At 36.5% G+C, this 20,110-nt stretch overlaps 1 protein-coding gene across 3 annotated transcripts in view; it reads left to right on the top strand.

Annotated features, from left to right (window-relative positions):
• itprid2 (ITPR interacting domain containing 2) overlaps positions 1-20,110 on the top strand; it is a 47,527-nt gene that overhangs the window by 14,925 nt on the left and 12,492 nt on the right. Inside the window, exons 2-9 of one of the 3 annotated variants that reach the window (XM_051906939.1) lie at positions 4,360-4,558; positions 5,712-5,754; positions 8,031-8,080; positions 8,636-8,689; positions 11,477-11,519; positions 11,599-11,697; positions 12,910-13,118; positions 18,967-19,640. In XM_051906939.1, coding sequence (XP_051762899.1) covers positions 4,402-4,558; positions 5,712-5,754; positions 8,031-8,080; positions 8,636-8,689; positions 11,477-11,519; positions 11,599-11,697; positions 12,910-13,118; positions 18,967-19,640 — 1,329 coding nt within the window. In that variant the 5' untranslated portion in view covers positions 4,360-4,401. Of the gene's footprint in view, positions 1-4,359; positions 4,559-5,711; positions 5,755-7,662; positions 7,862-8,030; positions 8,081-8,298; positions 8,455-8,635; positions 8,690-11,476; positions 11,520-11,598; positions 11,698-12,909; positions 13,119-18,966; positions 19,641-20,110 lie in introns of those variants that run through there. The other 2 variants (XM_051906941.1, XM_051906942.1) reach the window with 2 other exon arrangements.

Below are 20,110 nucleotides of genomic sequence, written 5' to 3'. Positions count from 1 at the left end.
GTTTTCTGCAAATGTTTTCCCCTAGTTAGCATTCCGCATCTGTTCTGTGATTGGTGGATTCGTGGCATGCTTGACGTTGCTTAGTAGTGCTTATTTATGTTAAGTCGATGCTTTCCCCATCATTCTTCCCCAAGTCTCTACCCATTTAAAGCAGAGTATGTAACTCTGTCTGCACTGTTTACAAATTGCAGGTCCAAAATGGAGCGGAGAGCATGAGTTCTGCTGTGTTTATGGAATTAAACAACTATGCTGTTTGTGAAAGGGAATGGACCGTGTTGCTCTCATATGTGGCTGCTGTTACGTGGGTTATTGACAGAGACTTTTGTGTTGTCTCTATTAAATCTATCAACATGCTTGACTGTTTTGATACTACGTTTTTGTCAAAGTGGCCATGTGTCAAACTGGTACTAGGACTCATATTTGCACACTTTTTGATAGTATTTCAAGTCTGAGATGAATATTTCCCATGAACTATGTAAAAGATGTGAATGGACACCGTGTTCCAGTCTAGACTGCTCTGGCAGATCAACATTTGCTGATGTGATGTTTAAATTACGTTTAACATGACGTTAGAGAGGGCCTATTTGCGTGCTAATCAGTGGTGTAGTCGGGGGCCATAGGCACGTATACGCCGTATACTTAGTCTACTTTTTGCCCAGGGCTGTTTGCGTATTAAGACTTCTAAGGATCAATATTTGCGTATACCCACTTGTTTTTTTGCTTCAAAAGTGCATACTCTACTGCCAAGTTAGCTTCCCATTTAACTGTGTGTCCACGATTCCCCTTGAACTGTGCTGGCCACGATTCTTCGTTGTAATTGGTGCATTAATACTTCTATCATTCTACCTTTTCCCACCCATCATCGACTGACGATGTGTGTTTGCGAGAACACGGTGTAAGAAATTTGTTGGTTAGTGAAGACACTCAAGAGAAGGTAACTCCCCAATAAAAAGACTGCTAAAAAACTACACCACTGGTGCTAATGTAATTAATCATTGTGTGTTGCAAATGAACAATCTGTTTTTAATGAGAAAAGGGGTGTTTGGCATGTTTTTAGGGAGTTAACATACTGAAGTGCACAATTTGATTCCTTTTAACTTTCTCCAAATAGACTTGACATCCATTCTGTCATTGGAGTCCAAAAATAACAAAACCTCTGATGAGATTTGAACCTGTGAACAGATACACAGCTTAAACTGAGACTGTGTTTGTATTATTGGAGCTTTTTAATCAAAACATAGTAGACAATTCTAGAATATTAGGTTGTTTGCAGCAGTCTTCAGTCAGATATTGTTGTAGACAATTTTATTGACCATTGTTCCCGGCAACTGGTGCTAGTTTTGTTTTTTTATATTGCTCTGCGGTCTTAAAATCTAAGTTCAAATCAATATTACATGTCCGTTCTGATCTTGTTTTTAATGTATCCATGTAATAAGAAGGTGAAATAAGCCAGACATTATCGCAAAATAAACCTCTTTAGGGTGATATATGACCTGAGTGATGACCACATTTTGTGATAATGAATGATGATTGTAGATCATTGTTTTTGACTCCATTGTCCACAAAAAAATATTAAAAAAATAAATGTAATTTAATTTAACTCATAAAATTAGCCCTAGTTTTGTTTTCATTTAATCTATTAGTACTCCTAGTTTCTGTAATTTAAGAAAACTAAAATATTATTATTATTATTATTATATCAAATGATATTATTAAAATATTTAATAAAAATAAAAATAATTAAATTAAAAATAATTGCAGAAGTTTTAGGAGCTGTGTTTTTCAGGGATATAATAATAATAATAATAATACATTAACATGATATAATTTTAATATAATTTACATGTCTCTTTCAGTCATTCATTATTTTCTGAATACGGATTTAATTATTACTATTATTTTTTTTTTACTTACAATTTCTACCCAATAAAATATTTTAGAGCTTGTCTTGTCATAACTATTAAATTGTATATATAAAAATTCCCATGGAGTTATAAGATTTTCTTAATTTCCATGACTTTTCCAGGTGTAGAAATCACTTTTAAAATGAGGCTACATCATTTTCAGGTTTTCCAAGACTTGTGATTTATTTATTTATTTTGTTATTATAATTTTTTTTTTAATAGCTTATTTTAATATTTATTTTTGTCTTATTTTAAGGCTCCCTTGGAAGTTTGAAGAGGCTTCCTAGTTGTAGATTAGATAACTTTCTAAAGATATATTCAGGCAGGTATATTTCCAAACGTTGATCTGTTTCCTTATAACCACTAGACTTTGGTAATAAAATGAGGTGGTGGTGCTGGTTAACAAGTTTTCATTTTAGTCATGCTTCTATGATCAGTCTGAAAATAGACACATGCTATTAATAGCAGTGTGTGAATTGATGGAGATCAGACAGCTGAATTATAAAATCCATCCCATTTGGTCAGGCTCGTCTGTTCTTTCAAAAAGTGCCAGATCCAAAACAGGAAATGACTCCACACCAGCTTGTAATCTTTCAACTAAACAGACATTTCCTGCTCAACTTGTTTTTTGACTTTTTCTTTCTACCATCTATTCCAGCTAAGACCCTCATCCCGCCCCCATCTCTCTCTCCCCCTCCTTCTCCCTCTTTCTTTGGTTTGCTTCGTATGGACAGAAATCTTGGAATCTCTGTAGATGTTATTAGTTTCTCATGCTGGTTATTTGTTGTCTCTGCCATCACATGGCCTTCATCTCTTATTTGATTTTCCAGTACTATCTGGAAGCAATGTTCCCTCTAATTTTTGTTCTTGCTAAGCAAAACAAATTCCTGTTGGACAGATACTTGGGCCACCTGAACAGAAACATCACATGTAACAGTTTAGATCTTTTTTAGGTTATCACATTTTGTAGACTGTCTAAGATGTTTTTTATACATTAACTTAAAAAATGGAAATAAAAAATCTCTTTATTGCAAAAACATTCCTTAGGATATTTAGACTGACTCTGTCGGGATGATTATGTTATTTAAAGCTACAGTGTGTCATTTCTACACCTCTAGCATCTGTTATTGGACAAAAACAAGCCACCTAATTAGAGCGGCATTAATAATCATTAAAAGATTGCAATCTTATTCCTAAATGGCAAAGATTCGCCTGTGTCTATTAAACCTTTGATAAGTACAAACACTGCGAACATTCATATCTGCGTTCGCCCCCTGTCGCTGAGCCAGAGAGAGCAGTTGTCATGTATAGGTATGAAACAGCTTCACAAACACTTGTCAACCACACATATCGTTATTTCTGCTACAATAATTCAAATTATCACAGAAGATAAAAGTTTATAAATCGGATGTAAGCACTGATGTCTGCCGTAGCTATCAAAATAGAGTAAATCACCTTTTGAAAGTAACTTGTTGCTTCAAATAAAGATTGTATCAATGATATCGTAATGCCAGTAGGTGGAGACAAACGAATTGTATTTGTCATTGAATTATTCATTCAAGATTTAATCATTCATTCAACAGGATTCTTCCAAAAACGCTGATTCATCCAGTAATGAAATAAGTGAAGTCTTTATGAGTGAGTCATTGAATCATTCATTCAAACTGATTTCATTCAAAATAATGAAACATTTCAAATAGACTGCAGCAATTTGCAGACATTTTGTCAGAACCTCTAGTAAATTACGTTACTTTTAGTTGTCTCGTTGTGGGAGAATCATGATCTGTATTTGTATAAAAAAATATCATGATTCTTAATTTATCCAAAATCGTTCAGCTCTACAGATAATTGCTATTTGAAGTGTCTATTTTTCAAAGAGGCGCTTTCATGCAATTTTTTCCACATGCATTATACCAACTGTAGATTACAGATTTACATTCATCATCAAGTCAACATTTATTGGTGTTTATGGGTTCAGCAATGCTTACAGAGAATTACTGTAATTATTCTTGAAAGTGGGAATTCATACACATTTAGCATAATAATATATGTAATTTCAGAGTCTGTTTTGGATTGCGCCCGCCTATGTATACTACGCATTTTGGCTTTGAGAGTCTGTGTGATTGGAGACAGTGCTGTTGAAAGTGCTGACACCTGGTCTATTACATTCTGTTTTCAGTTAACACCCTTCACCAACTTAATGTGCAAGTAATGCATCAAAGACATGTTGGGTCATGCATTTCTGTTCTTGCACAGACGAGTATATGTTGTGTGCAAAGATTTGGTTTATGTGGCTTGGTTCAGTAGAGGAAGACTCTTAAAAGTCTGCTTCATATGACACAAAACAGACACAGCACTCTTCTTTGGGCCTGCCACCAATCCCTCTGGAGAGATGGGGGCCTGGATATTGTTGTGCAGCTCAGATCTGAGTCTGTCCCTCTTCGCTTTTGTGCAGGTGAACCGTCCCCCGCTGTAGTATCCCGTCCGAGCCAAGGACATGGAGGAGTGCGAGTCCGCCCCTGCCAGTTTCAAGAGGAGGGCCTGGGCTCAGAGCCGAGACTCCTGGCAGGCTTCTGAGTCTCAGGACCAGGGAGCAGAGGAGCCGCTGTCTGCCCAGCCTATGGCGGATAAGACTTCGACAGCCTCAGAAACGGGTACAGTGTTTCTATTAATGGTATAATGGTTCCAATTTTTAAGCTTTGTTCAGTTCTGTGGTCATGGATACTACATACATAGTATTAGGGTTGAATTTTCAGAAATTTGCCAAGCAGCCATGTAGATTCAAATGCAGAATGTACAGTAGAAATCTAGTTAAAATATTGAAGGTATGTCTTTCACACTGAGAATGATACTGTATTTTTTTTTTTATTTACTGTATGTGCGTTTAAATTTAACAACACATAGTAATAAACAGCAATATTTACCATTGTAAGTTGTTACGTAAATGTTTTAATACATGAAAAATACCACATGAAGACTTATACCACACAGAGATTGTCTAACAATATTTTCGCTACAGAAATTTCAGCCGAGACGCTATTAAAACGTCTTATTACTCTTGATTGTGTCGAAACTGATTTGCCAGATTAATTAATCGCATTAAAATCATCATATTGGCTGAAGAAAAAGCAATGCCAGGAAAATCATTACAAATATATTCGCTATTCAAATGTTGTACATTACAGACCGATACTGATAACTAATATTTTAACACATTGTTTGCTTGATACGGATTGTATTGCCTCTTTAGCTGGTTTTTTTACCACTCTTTTACATGAATTAAGCCTACAGATAATATTTTGTGAATGTTAACATTTATTGGGCTATAAAGATTCAGTGATATAGAGAACTGCCGTAAATACTCTTACAAATGAACACCTAAAAAAAAAAAGGCATGCAAATTTATGCTGATATTTATATTTTCAGGGGGGAACCAGAACGGCAGATTGTCCTTTTTTATTATTTAAATCAGTTATCAGCAGGGCTTTTGGGGGTTCAAAGCTCGGCAGGAAGTTTTACTGGAAGTTGTAATGTCGTAATGAACACAGCAGGGAGACAATACAGAGGTTTGGCTGTTTGTCTGTTTGGCTTGGCATTTGATTCTCCATGCAAGTCATGATAAACCAATTAAGAGCAAATAAAGGTTTTGGAAAAAATGGAAATTGCAAACCACAGGGGTAGTTCAGAGAATACCCTGTGTATGTCATCACAGTTAGGTTTGTTGTTTACTTGTTTGTTGGTTGTTGCTTTTAGGGAAATTAATTTGGTTATTACACGGAACCGTTACTTGTATTTTTTTTCCCCCAGGTCGTAATCCAAATCAAGTAGAGAACTGGCTCAGGACCTGCAGGTGAGTTACCTATAAAAACTATGCTCATAAAATACAAATGCAAATGGTGTGAGAAAGATCTGTGTACACGCCATGGTGTGACGTGAATTGGTAAGTAAACAAATCGCTCCGATGCGTTCCGTTCCCTGTCTTCCCTGGTGTTTCTGACAAGCTGTAAATTTGAGAGAATTGTGTGAATAGTTCAATGGGTTCAGACCGTGATCTTCCCAGAGTCAGGAAAGTCATTACTTGAGGACTGACTATTGTCCTTTGTGCTGCCGGGTTTTTTTTTTTTTTTTTTTGGGTAGCTTGTTTGAGTCTGTGGGGGCCCATTAATGCTGAAGTTGTCCTCAGAGAGTTTTTAGTCTTTCTCTCTGTACTGCCAGGCTGTGTTTTTTTTAAAGATGTATGACTGTTTAGCTCTGAAACGCAGGAGGAAAGGCCCGTTTATTTACTTTGAAGATATACGTCCCTCATGACCAACATAAACCTTCCATGTGAAAAACAAAACAGAGATTCCAGAATTGTTGGTGCGTGTCCTTGTCTGCTGTTTCATCTTGTGATCTAAAAGGAAGCCTTGCATGTTTGTTTTTTGTTTGAACGTTGAAGGTAATTTGGCTTAACGTCATTTTCTCAACTTTTTTCGTGGAATACGTGAGAATCGTTTGTTGTCAGTGGTGCAATAATATTTAATTGCTGTTATACTCTGAATCTCTGAAGTCTAAGTGCCATATGCTTGTATTTTTGGTACAATAAAGGTATCACCAACATGTTTGTAATTATTCACATTGATAAAATGATGTCCCTGTTCTTAAGTAAGAAAAAAATAAAAAAAACAGAGCCAAATCACTTTTGATATGGGCCATTGTAATCACATATACACCATTCAACATACTTTTGAATGGTGTATATGTGATTACAATGGCCCATATCAAAAGTAGGGTTGGTAATATTTTTGAAACAAGTCTCTTATGCTCACCAAGGCTGCATTTATTTGATAAAAAATACAGTAAAAATAGTAATATTGTGAAATATTATTACAATTTAAATTAGCTAATTTCTATTTGAATATATTTGGGGATGCACCGATATGAAAATTTTGGCCGATACGATAACCAATAATTCTTTAATTTTGAAACCGATAACCAATAAATCTAAATCCAAATTTTTGTATAATTTTGGAGAGCCTGATTACAAAAACAAAAGTCTCACCATTAAAAGTCACGTCCCAAGCACGCAATTATAATTTTATTTAGCTTATACTGTATGACAGATGTACTGTATGTATACATGCTATACATATACATATACATATACAATACATGATTCCAATCATATTTCACACAATTCAAAACCATCAGTGTGAACAGTGTGTATCCGAAGTGTCTTAGCTGAAGGAAATAATCCATTATTTATTGGCTTTAATATATCGGCCAAATTTAATATAATGATAATGTTAAAAATGAACATATATCGGCCGATATGGTGGCCGATATATCGTGAATCTCTTTAATTTATTCCTGTGATGGCAAAGTTGAATTTTCAGCATCATTACTCCAGTTTTCTGCATCACATCATCTTTCAGAAATGGTTCTAATATGCTGATTTGATGCTCAAGAAACTTGAACTTTTTTCTTATTATTATCAATGTTGAAGAGTAGAAAATTCAAAAGAACTGCATTTATTTGAGACTTTAATGATGAAATGATGAGTAAAAAGCCAGAATTTTATTTTTTTGGGTGATCTGTTCCTTCATAGTTGATTTAATCAAATGCTACTTAACTAGTGTAAATTCTCCCGCTGAACCCAGTGCCACACACTAGGTCAATAAAAATACCTCGTGCTCGTCCTATTCCCAATTCCTGCTCATTATCATTAAACACACATGAGACAGACATCCTCCTACAGGCTGGCAGGAAATGTAAGTGTCTCTACCGCCGAGACTTTGCTGGATATCCGGAGCTAGAAAGACTTTGGTGGTGCTGCTGGTGTTGTGAAACATGGCCAGAGTGCGGCAGAGCGTGAGCTATTCTTAGCCTTGTTGTACGTGGTGTGTTTTTTTTCTCACGCCGTTCGGATCTCCAGGTGTCTGGATGAAAGTGGCAGGGGATTTCGAAGGCAGCGTTTTGTAAGTGGCAAGAGAATCTGTGTCAGAGCTTTGCAGTTCTGTGTGTATGAAGAAACTAACACGAGAGGGAAGGGTGTTTGTGTGTGTGTTTCTACTCGAGTGACATATTTTAGGGAGAGATTTGGCGAGTGGACAGAGAGGATATGACGTGTTATTGATCTTTCAACAGGACTCCTCTTGGGGCCTCTTTGGACGAACAGAGCGGCAGTCCGTCCAGAGGTGAGTTTATCTTCTTCGAACCAAAATGGTTCATTTATTTGCGTTTACAGAAGTTGGCGACTTTCTGGGATCGGTTTTACTGTAAAAGGTTACTCAACTGCTGGCTGACTCTCCACCACTCCTTGTGAACTTTGGAGCAAGATCTCATCTCACAATGCACTACAGCGCGCATGCACATTCATTGGTGCACACACACACACACACACACACATGTACGCTGCTTTGGGGCCAATAGCAGACCCCCACACACTCCAGGCAAAGAAGTGCCTGATTAGATGAACATTACTATACAGGACTGAAGCCAAGAGCCAGATAATGTGTTATGGATCAGGTCATTCGAAACTGCATCGGCAGTCTTTCTGATAACTCTGTAGGTAAGGCAATTGCGCTTAGGAGTAAATATTTACCTTTACCCAGTGCGTGCAAGCTGAAGTGCTACTTGGATGTATTTAAGTGTTTTTTTATGTTGAAGAGAATGGGAAATTATCACTTGTTCGTCGCGATAGGTCAATGCAAAGTGTTTGCTGTCTGAAAGCTGTTCTCTTTGCTTTTCAGGGCCATTAAAGAATGGCTGTAGCTTTGAAGATGACCTGTCTCTGGGAGCTGAGGGTAAGTACTCTCCACTTTCTCCCTCAATCAGATGTAATTGCTCTCAAGTGTGCTCCTTTGTGAGGAATGTGCCAAAGTATTCCAAGAATTCCACGTAGCTTCTTGGAGGTTAATGAACCGAGTGACAAACAAGAATGACTGCTGTTTGCCTTGTGTTGTGGCTGTGTTGTTTTTTAAGTGGGTCTTTTGTCAGTTTTTGTGCTGTTTAGTGTTTACTTTCTGTTTGGATCATGTGCTGTTAAGGACAAACATTGACATGCACACACATGCATGTGATACTTGGGTTAAAAGACTGGTCTTGGCAACATCAGATAACTTATCTCTGGTTTCATGGTGCACCTTATGGCCAATGAGTTAGCGGGAGAGGAACGCTTAAATAATAAAAGTGACTTTGCAGCTCACTTTTAATTCCACTAGTTCAGAAATGTTGATGTTGGCTAGGAATTATTTGTGGTGAGGAATTATTTAATGCTGATGTGTGATGTTTGATCAGGGAGCGCATTCTTTGTGCTACACTTGTTTTTGTTTGTTACATACTGAGAGTCCAATATAGCACATTTTCAAGCCATAAATATTTCTTATCGACAATTAAATTAAATTAATTATTTTATTATCATTTTTTAAAATGTATTGTATTTTTCAAAAATATTTGATTCTAAAATATTTATTCTTTCATATTATATTAAAATAAATATATTTAAATATATATGTATTAAAATATATACACACTACCGCTCAAAAGTTTGGGATCGGTAAGATTTTTAATGTTTTTAAAAGATGTTTTGTCTGCTCACCAAGGCTGTATTTATTTAATTAAAAATACAGTAAAAACAGTAATATTGTGAAATATTATTACAATTTAAAATAACTGTTTTCTGTTTGAATATATTTTATAAAGTAATTTATTCCTGTGATGCAAAGCTGAATTTTCAGCATCATTACTCCAGTCTTCCGTGTCACATGATCCTTCAGAAATCATTCTAATATGCCGATTTGCTGCTCAAGAAACATTTATGATTATTATCAATGTTGAAAACAGTTGTGTACTTTTTTTTCCAGGATTCCTTGATGAATAGAAAGTTCAAAAGAACAGCATTTATCTGAAATATAAAGCTTTTGTAACATTATATACTACCGTTCAAAAGTTTGGGGTCAGTAAGAATTTTTAGAAATTCTTTTTTTTTTTTTTTTTTTTTTTTTTTTTAAAGAAATGAAAGAAATTATTACTTTTATTCAGCAAGGACGCATTAAATCGATCAAAAGTGACAGTAAAGACATTGATAATGTTACAAAAGATTATATTTCAAATAAATGCTGTTCTTTTGAACCTTCTATTCATCAAAGAATCCTAAAAAAAATATTGTACACAAATATTTTGTACAATTGTACACAATAAATGTTTCTTGAGCAGCAAATCAGCATATTAGAATGATTTCTACAGGATCGTGACACTGAAAACTGGAGTAATGATGCTGAAAATTCAGCTTTGCCAACACAAGAATAAATTACATTTTAAAATATTTTCAAATAGAAAACAGTTATTTTATATATTTCAAATATTTCACAATATTACTGTTTTTACTGTATTTTTTTATTAAATAAATGCAGCCTTGGTGAGCAGACGAAACATCTTTTAAAAACATTAAAAATCTTACCGATCCCAAACTTTTGAGCGGTAGTGTGTGTATATATATATTCCCTCCAGAGGATAAAATATAAATATAAATATAATATAATATATATATATTATTTTATATTTATATTTTATCCTCTGGAGGGAAAATGTATGCATCCTAGATAAATTTATGGTAATAAATTTTGCTGTGGAAAACATTTTTTTAGAAGGCTGTATTGTTTGTTTTGACTCGAGTGTTATCTTTGGAACCTGTCTGTGCTACTTAAAACTTTAACAGTGTTAAAAAAAACAACAGTAATAAAACAATATTTATGGCATATTAACATTAAAAACGATATTAATAGTATGAAAAGCATACTATTTGCTTGTGTAATGGGCCCTCAAATACTGTATTTTCTTGATTAACTATGATATTTTGTGTGTGAGTGTGTTTTTACAGTTGTAGAATGACTAGTTTAAAACCACAAGTTGAGGAGAAACTTTCTTTACAGACTCTCCATGAGCCATTGTACAACTGCAGTCAACCAGATTTTACCCTTCACTGTGTCTGTATGTGAAGAAACGAGTCCAGACTAGTTCCACTGAATGACTCAGCCCTAAGCCGCAGTTATTGACGAAAGCACAGGAATCATGCAGCACCAGTTGTGGGAATTTCTGTGGAAATTGGAGGTTGAGCATTTTCACCTGAGGCTGATGGATGAGTGCATGTAAACCAGGATGCTTCAGGCCAGAAAATCTCTGGCTAATGTCCTCTGCGTCTCTGTGTTCAATCCTGTCCTCCATAGTGAACTAAAACCTGGTGTCTAATGTGATTTGTAACACGAATCGTTTGGCAGGTTAGGATGTGTGCGCATATAATTCTGTCATTGTGCTTTAAGTGCTGGGGAAAACGTTCCACAAAGTGGATTGTCATCCGGAGTGGATGGTTCTCAGCTGAATAAATCACATTTGGGAATTAACATGGTCACAACGTTAAGTAAGACTTCTTCGTAAAGAATTTCAGACAAATCCCACAATGTTAAAATGGCAGCCAAGGCTTTTGTTAACTGCTGTCAAAGATCGACAGGTGGTTTCAGGGGAATTTGGTATCAAATTAGGTAGAAATCCAGCACAGTTAAGCCTCTATTCTTCTTTCTCTCTTGTCTCTACAGCCAATCACCTCCAGAACAGCAGCACAAAAACAGAGGCCAATGGGTAAGCAAGACTTCCAATATGTTCCCATCTCCTTCTGTTTTGGTCTAGTCACAGGTGGGTCACTGTCTTCTTTCCTCAGCTATGAAATGCCAGCCAAGGCCAAAAGGAGCCAGTTCAAACAGAAGGGCAGAAGTATGAACTCCACAGGTTCTGCAAAGAGCAGCACCACAGTATCCAGGTACTTTACAACAATGACGTACTAAAGTCATTAACACATGCAAAATTTATGTGCTTGCAAAACAGCAACAAATCAACCAGTGAATGGGCAAGGAGTTTGAATGAGATAAATGTAAAATCATTTTAATTTACACTTTATTGTAGTTAATGATGATGTGGCCATATTTAAATAACTTGTACTTATGTTTCACTTTAGTGATAGACCAATTAGTCAGCTGATATTTTGCTAGTTAGATAGCTATTACTAATTATTTTTTATATAATTGAAAATCAATGCCAATATTGCATTGAAAACCAATGCCAATATTGGTTATCTGGATAATAATATCAAATAATATTACAAATAGCATTTTTCACACCACTTCTTGCCCTAATTTAACATTTTTCATTTCAAACCTAACAAAACTTACTTAATGTTTACTTATTTATGTTTTTTGCTATATTTAATTAAATAAATGCCACTTTATTGGGTTATTTTGTTATATATTACATAGCCATTCATTCACACATTTTTGAGTGTGGTTTTAAAGACAAATTTGCTCATTTTCTACATGTTTTGCATCATCCAACAAACTTTTGCTGACAAATAAACAAGGAGATCTGGGTGTAGGTAAAATGGAGAAAGAGCAAACTTGTCCTTTAGCTGTCCAAGTATTTTTGGCGGCCTTGAACTGTTAGCCATGCTTGTGCTGATGTGTCTTCTGACAGTAGGTTTATGCAGAGTTGTTTGAAGTAAAGTTATGTTAACATTTAAAATTGCATCTGTGGAAAAAGTAATGTGAAATTTCTGAAGTAACCCACAGTGCATTAACTAATGTTAAAAGGTTAGTTCACCCAAAAATGAAAATAATGTAATTTATTACTCACCCTCATGTAGTTCTACACCCGTAAGACTTTCGTTCATCTTCGGAACACAAATTAAGATATTGTTGATGCTAGCAATGTTACTGCACCTCTCAAGGTCCATAAAGGTACTAAAAACATATTTAAAACAGTTTATGTGAGTTCAGTGGTTCAACAATATCTGCTTTGGAGCTTTACGAATCAAATCAGTGAATTAGAGCGCCAAAGTCACGTGATTTCAGCAGTTCATCCGTTTGATAGGAGATCCGAATCACTAATTCAAAACATGAATTTAGTTTAATTCATAAACTAACCCTTTAACAGACACAACTTTTGATCTTAATTTAAAAATGTATTATTTTTCCTGCAGTGTTTCGGAACTGCTGGACCTGTATGAGGAGGATCCAGAGGAGATTTTGTACAACCTCGGCTTTGGACGGGAGGAGCCAGACATCGCCTCAAAAATCCCTTCTCGTTTCTTCAACTCGTCTTCTAGTGCCAAGGGCATCGACATCAAAGTTTACCTGGGAGCCCAGATTCAGCGCATGGAGCTGGAGAACCCAAACTACGCCCTAACAAGTATGTCAACCGCACTGTCAACACAATCCTTGGCATCTGATAGCATTTCAGCCCCCGAGGTTCACACTGCCGTGTCTGTGCACGTTCAAAATCTTGATCGAAATGAGGAATGGAGGGAAAAATTAAATGTAACATGCAGGGTGTAGCAATTTGTCCCCTCCCCCCCCCCTTTTTTTTTTTTTTTTATCTGAAAAATAATCATTACGTCATTGTTTCATTTCGCATGGACATGACACAAATAAATAACATTGCAGCTAGGCAACTGGACAACATTTAAGTCAACATGAAGTCAAAATAGACTGTTTACCTTCTTAATGCATGTTCTTGGGCTTATTGTGCACAATTCATCGTGCATGTTATTGCAAATAAAAAATGTTTGTCATAGAAATCTTTTAACTAAATAAGTTAATAACTTCCTCTGCTGTTTGAAATGACTTTCCTTTTTGGCTTGCATGCAAAACGTTCTCCAGTAACTCCACTCCAGGTTTTCCATTTCCTACTCCTCTCAAGTGAAAGCAAAATTTGCACGGTTAACGATCTACTGCAAAGTTCTTTCAATGTTTTTTTTTTTTTTTTTTTTTTTTTGTATCTGGAACGTCATGCCTAAATTCACTTCCAGCATTTCAAAAAATAGATTTAATTTTTTTTAATTAATGCATTTTGACAAAATAGTGTAGAATTTTTGATTTATCTTTTTGGTGATTTTTGCCTTATTATTATAGTATAGAATGGACAGGAAGCGAGGTGGGAGAGAGAGGGGGATGGGATCGGGAAAGGTGCGCGAGCTGGGTTTCCAACCTCGGATCACCCGAAGCGTAACAGCACTATATGTTGGCGCGCAGTGTTTGGGCTAACTTGAGTTACATAATCAGATTACTTTTTCAACTAACTAGTAAAGTAACGCATTACTTTTTCAATTTACAACAAAATATCTAAGTTACTTTTTCAAATAAGTAACGCAAGTTACTTTTTCACATTTATTGACTGACAGCTCTCCTGTCCCCATGTTGAGAGAAATAATGTGCAGAGGTGTTGTGTGCGCTGTGTGAACATGATGGTTATTGTAGTTCTAGACTAAATGTGAACATGCATTTACTCATCTCACTTGCTCAAAAACATTCAGTATTCCTCAAAATGAATAAAAACAGTGAAATGCAATCTCGTTTTAATCCAGAATGGCAGCACAGCTGAAAGGTTTGTTTGAGCTGCGCCCTCTACTGTACAGGTGTAAATATGCATTTCCTTCAGTCTGAGGCTTATTCATTTTGACATTTGCCAAAAAATAGAACTTTTTTTGTTGTTATTAAAAAACAAACAAGCGAGCCCAGCCCAGGTGAGAAAAAGTAACGCAAAAGTAATGTAATGCATTACTTTTTTTTCATAAAAAGTAACTAAGTAACGCAATTAGTTACTTTTTTAGGCAGTAACGCATTACTTTTAAAAGTAACTTTCCCCAACGCTGCTCATGAGGCTATTGGCACCGACACAAAATAGTGTAGAATTGTAATGTTGGACATTTATCAGTTATCAACCATAACATGAAAAATCTATCAACTTCATTATCAGCCAGAATTTTAATATCAATGCATCCTTAAGCCCCGTTCACACCGCCAGCGACAAAGCGACCACCAAAGCGTTTTTCCAGTGGCTAGCGTACTTTTCCAATTGTTTTCAATGGGAGCGTCGCGTTTTTTAAACGGCAGGAGCATAACAAGGTGCTGAGCGTCTTTTTCACGTTCAAGTGCTGAGCGCTCAGCTTTTCTTTTTTTTTTTTTTAACCGGTCGCCTCGAGTTGAAGAATGTTCAACTTTGAGTAGAACGCTGCGCTCATCACTGTCACTTTTTAGCCAGCCGACCAATCAGAGTGGAGGAGGGGCGGGACAAATACAACACCGACCAACTGTCACAACATTCTTGCTGTACAACGACATCAACAAGCAGAGAACAGAATAAAATGGATGAGAAATAAATATTGCTGGTCTCCTGAACATACATGGCAAGTACTGTACGCTGTGTCGACATTTTTAGTCTGAAACAAATTATCAGCGAAATCAGTTACAAGTAACACTTCCACGGATATTCCGTATCATAGCAACAAAGCTTCTCAACTGAAAAAAACGCTGCGATGCCGAAGCGCTCTCAAGCGTTCACAGATAGGCGTTTTCAGCAGAGCGTCTAGGTGGACACGCGGCCTTAATTGCATTACCGATCCTGGAGTGAGAAAGAACTGCACTTTTGAGAGGGGAAAAAAAAAGCACTTCTTAATCTAGACAGTCTCACGCCACTGCGTTAACCATATAACCATATAGAGAAGAATGGCAAAGACAGCAAGGGATGAGTTGAAGGAAGTTGCGGTGCCTATAGAGAAGAAGTGTGTTTGACTTTAAGACCACATTGCAGAGCATTTAATCTATGGCGTTTCTCAATTACTCCTTATCTTCAACCAAACACTGAGTTCCTAACCCTCAAACACTCACTGATCAACAACGCTGTGTGTACAAGGGCTGTTCAGACTCCGCTCAATAGAAGTAGAGCACAACAAAGCCATTGTTCTCTGTGGGCACAGAAATGAGAGGCAGAGACAGACGGCAACGGAGAGGGAAAGTGACAAGCAGGCTGTGGCACAGCAGAGCTGATTCTGCCATCCGCTCACATCAGGATTCGGCCTGTGTGCCAGCTCTGTGCCAGCTTTTGTGTTGGCCTACATTTGCATAATTCTCACTGAGCCAAGACAAAGCAACGGAACAGGAAGAACCTTGGTGAGGGTAGGGATGTGTGAAGTCTGTAATAAGGCCTGTTTTGTTGATCGTGAGTGCACTGCATTTAGCTTCAGGTTTGTTTTGTAGCTTAGTTTTAGTAAGTGCTAGTCTGGCTGGTCTGGCTATGAACTGTTTGGGTAAAATTTCGATACCAGTAAAATATATAAATTATAATTTACTCAACCTTATGTCATTGCAAACTAAGAAAAGAACCAAAAAAGCCTGTAAAATAATGGCTTAATTTTTAATTTCTTACATATTTGTATTATTTTTTGTTTTCAAAGAGATTGCAATTCTATTTGATGGTGCAGAAAATATTTTATATTATATTATAATATGTTTTATTATATTCATATTTAATATAATTTTTTTAAAAGCTTTGTTTGAAGGTAGTTGTGCCAATGTTATTCATTTGTTTTCAAACAAACAGACTGTAATTCGATTTAATGGTGCTAATTGTGCAGAAAATGCAGTTTAACTTTAAATATTAAAATATTAATATAAATATTAACAAAGAATCTGTTAAGTAAATTTTATATATATATATATATATATATATATATATACATTCATTATCTCACAGAAGTGAGTACACCCCTCACATTTTTGTAAATATTTTATTATATCTTTTCATGTGACAACACTGAAGAAATGACACTTTGCTACAATGTAAAGTAGTGAGTGTACAGCTTGTATAACTCAACACACAGCAATTAATGTCTAAACCACTGGCCACAAAAGTGAGTACACCCCTAAGTAAAAATGTCCAAATTGGGCCCGATTAGCCATTTTCTCTCCCCGGTGTCATGTGGCTCGTTAGTGTTACAAGGTCTCAGGTGTGAATGGGGAGCAGGTGTGTTAAATTTGGTGTTATCGCTCTCACTCTCTCATACTGGTCAATGGAAGTTCAACATGGCACCTCATGGCAAAGAACTCTCTGAGGATCTGAAAAAAAGAATTGTTGCTCTACATAAAGATGGCGTAGGCTATAAGAAGATTGCCAAGACCCTGAAACTGAGCTGCAGCACGGTGGCCAAGACCATACAGCGGTTAAACAGGACAGGTTCCACCCAGAACAGGCCTCGCCATGGTCGACCAAAGAAGTTGAGTGCACGTGCTCAGCGTCATATCCAGAGGTTGTGTTTGGGAAATAGACATATGAGTGCTGCCAGCATTGCTGCAGAGGTTGAAGGGGTGGGGGGTCAGCCTGTCAGTGCTCAGACCATACGCTGCACACTGCATCAAATTGGTCTGCATGGCTGTCGTCCCAGAAGGAAGCCTCTTCTAAGGATGATGCACAAGAAAGCCCCCAAACAGTTTGCTGAAGACAAGCAGACTAAGGACATGGATTGCTGGAACCATGTCCTGTGGTCTGATGAGACCAAGATAAACTTGTCAAGCGTGTGTTATTAAATAAACATTTAACAATATTAATTATTCAAGTAATTATTAAACACAAGTTATTATTCAAGCAATTATTGCTGTCAGTAATAAAATAAGGAGAAAAAGGAGACAATTTACAAGTAATAGAACAAATAATATTACCAACAGACAGCAACAGGTTTATTAGGTTACTAGTGCACAGACATTTTGACACTCTCTTTTTTTAATGCCACTTAACCTATACTAACCAACTGTTTATGCTCATACTTCACTAGGTGGGCATTTTGATTAAGAAGTGGATTTGAATGTTTATTAACGCAGTCACATTACTGTGAGGCATTTTGTGGACTTGTTCTCCCATGTCTTGTTGACTTTTCTTACGTAACTCTTGCTTCTTCCTCCCTAAACGCTCCTCCATGGGGGCTGTGATCTCGAATCGGACGTGCTTGTCCCTCTTTCACAGAAAACCACACTCTCTGTTCCCCTTTTCTTTTTCTGGCACATGTTCTGCAAGCCGTTCCTGAACGCTGACTCAGACAGCCTGGCTGCATTGCAGGAGATAAATGAAGACTATTGATTTCTGAGCAACACTCATCACTGGCTTGTTATCACTTGTTATCATTCCATTACATGCCTGCAGTATTGTCAAATCCTTTTCCTTTATGTCAGCCATTACAAATGACAAGTTTGATGTTGCTAAAAACCATCGACACAAGACCATCACACAAAAGTTGACAGTGTTTCAGGCAGGGTCCTATTTTTGCACTGGAATGCCCCTATATTTTTTATTATTTAATTTTTTGTATTGTTTTTTCTTCATTAAAATACATACTTCACTTACATTATTACTCTCATATGAATATCAAATAAGTCTTTACACTGCTTTTAGTTTAACTAACCTTACAAATTGGCATTTTATACATTGCAACACAGAAACAATTCTTGACTCATTTTGAGTCTGACAAGATAACCTGCGGTTTAAGTGAGCGAATGAGTCAGTTCTGTCAATGATTCAGAATGTTTGAAATGTAGTCATTTCAGTCTAATTTACAATGTGGTTTCACTGCTAAGAGATTACTTTTATTTGTCGGTTTATTTATTTATTCATTTATTTATTAGTTTGTTTATTTGTTGAACCCTTATATTATATTATATTATATTATATTATATTATATATAAAATAGAATAATGTCAATCTCTCCAAAACGCTGCAGTAAAATGGTTTCATAGGAGGTGTGCATATACTGTGGGGCGTCCCCTATAAGAACTGGACATTGTTTTTTCTGCTTATTAGAAATGAGGTCTTTATAGGTGTACAAAGTGGAATAATGTCATATATCTTCAAAACACTGCAGTAAAATGGTTTCATATGAGGTGTGCATATAGTATGGGACATCCCCTATAAGAACTGGCCATTGTTTTTGTTTTTTTTTCTACTCATTAGAAATTAGGTCCTTGTAGGCCTATTATATTATATTATATTATATTATTACAATCAATTATTTATTGTACATTTACTATTAAAAATACAGTAATACAATATTATTTATTAATGTACAATTTATTTATTTATTTATTTTTTACCATAGCAGGTGTAGTAAACACTGTTTGAAAAGTTGACTGTTTCAAGTGCTTTCTGTTGACACAGTCTCCTTTTTTTTCTTTAGTAAAGATTTTTGAAGGTTGCTCTCCTTCTTTTTCTGTAGGTCGATTCCGTCAAACAGAAGTACTGGCTACGGTAGCAAACGTTTTCACGGAGATCTACTCCCACGTGTCTGGAAGACCAATGGAAAAAATCGGCAATGGCGACATAGAGGTTAAAGCACCTTCTCCATTAAAAAGGAATAATTCCGCTCTGAATGTGGCCAAAATTCTAAAACGGAACATTACGAGACAGAACCTGTTGGCCTCCAGCACAGAAGGAGCGGCCAAACAGCCTTCAGCACCTGATGCTGCCAACGCAGAAAGTGTGAACTCTGACGTACGGGAAGGGCTGACGGATACCGAGCACAAGCCACAGCAGAAAGGCTTTAGGAAAAAAGATTCATCTCTGGCAACAGTAACCGAGGAGGCCCAACAAAGTATCTCAGAGGCCTCACTCAACGGAGACATCCCAGAACCTCTCTCCAAGGACTCTACATTAACGAATGGTGATCACTCCACTTCGTCACCAGCTCTGGACAAAGACACGCCACTTTCCCCGGTCCTGGTGAGCATCAGTCGGGCGTCTGACGAGAGTGACCTCACGACAGAGTCAGAACTCAAGGAACACCAGGAGACCATCACTTCCACTCCAGATAAAGAACCATCTAACCTGCTGCCCAACCCACACATAGCCCACCTGCTCAGCCAGCCCAGAGACTCCTTTGAAATGGAGGAGGTACGGTTCCCTCACGCTTCCATTTTACCAAAACAATCCTCCCTGCTTTCCCTTGCCTAATTCTCACGCTGACAATCATCTCCAAGCTTCTCCTAAATTTTTTTGTGTGCGTTTTGTTATAAAAACAGTAGAGGGTCATGACACTTAAAGCTAAATATAAGTAGGGAACATGGAGCGCCTGGAGGATGTTCTGGGGATTATGGTTTTGCCTTTGATTATGTTGGAGCATGATACTGAATCCTAATAGAAGTGATACTCAAAATCTGACTTTACGCAAAGTTATCGGTGGCCAATTAAGTGTGCAATTTTTGACATTAAAATATTTTTTCCTATCATTTTCTTCTATTTTAACATTGCTTTCAAAGAGTTTCAAAAATATTTCAAAAATAACAACGTAACCGTTTATTACACATTTTGAGTTTGTTACTCGTTTTAATATAACCGGCAGTTTAAGTGAACAAGTGAATCAT

Source organism: Ctenopharyngodon idella, chromosome 9 (assembly GCF_019924925.1).
Source record: "Ctenopharyngodon idella isolate HZGC_01 chromosome 9, HZGC01, whole genome shotgun sequence".
Taxonomy (NCBI): domain Eukaryota; kingdom Metazoa; phylum Chordata; class Actinopteri; order Cypriniformes; family Xenocyprididae; genus Ctenopharyngodon; species Ctenopharyngodon idella.
Note: the sequence above shows the minus strand (reverse complement) of the source record. Positions and strands in the feature narration are given on the sequence as shown.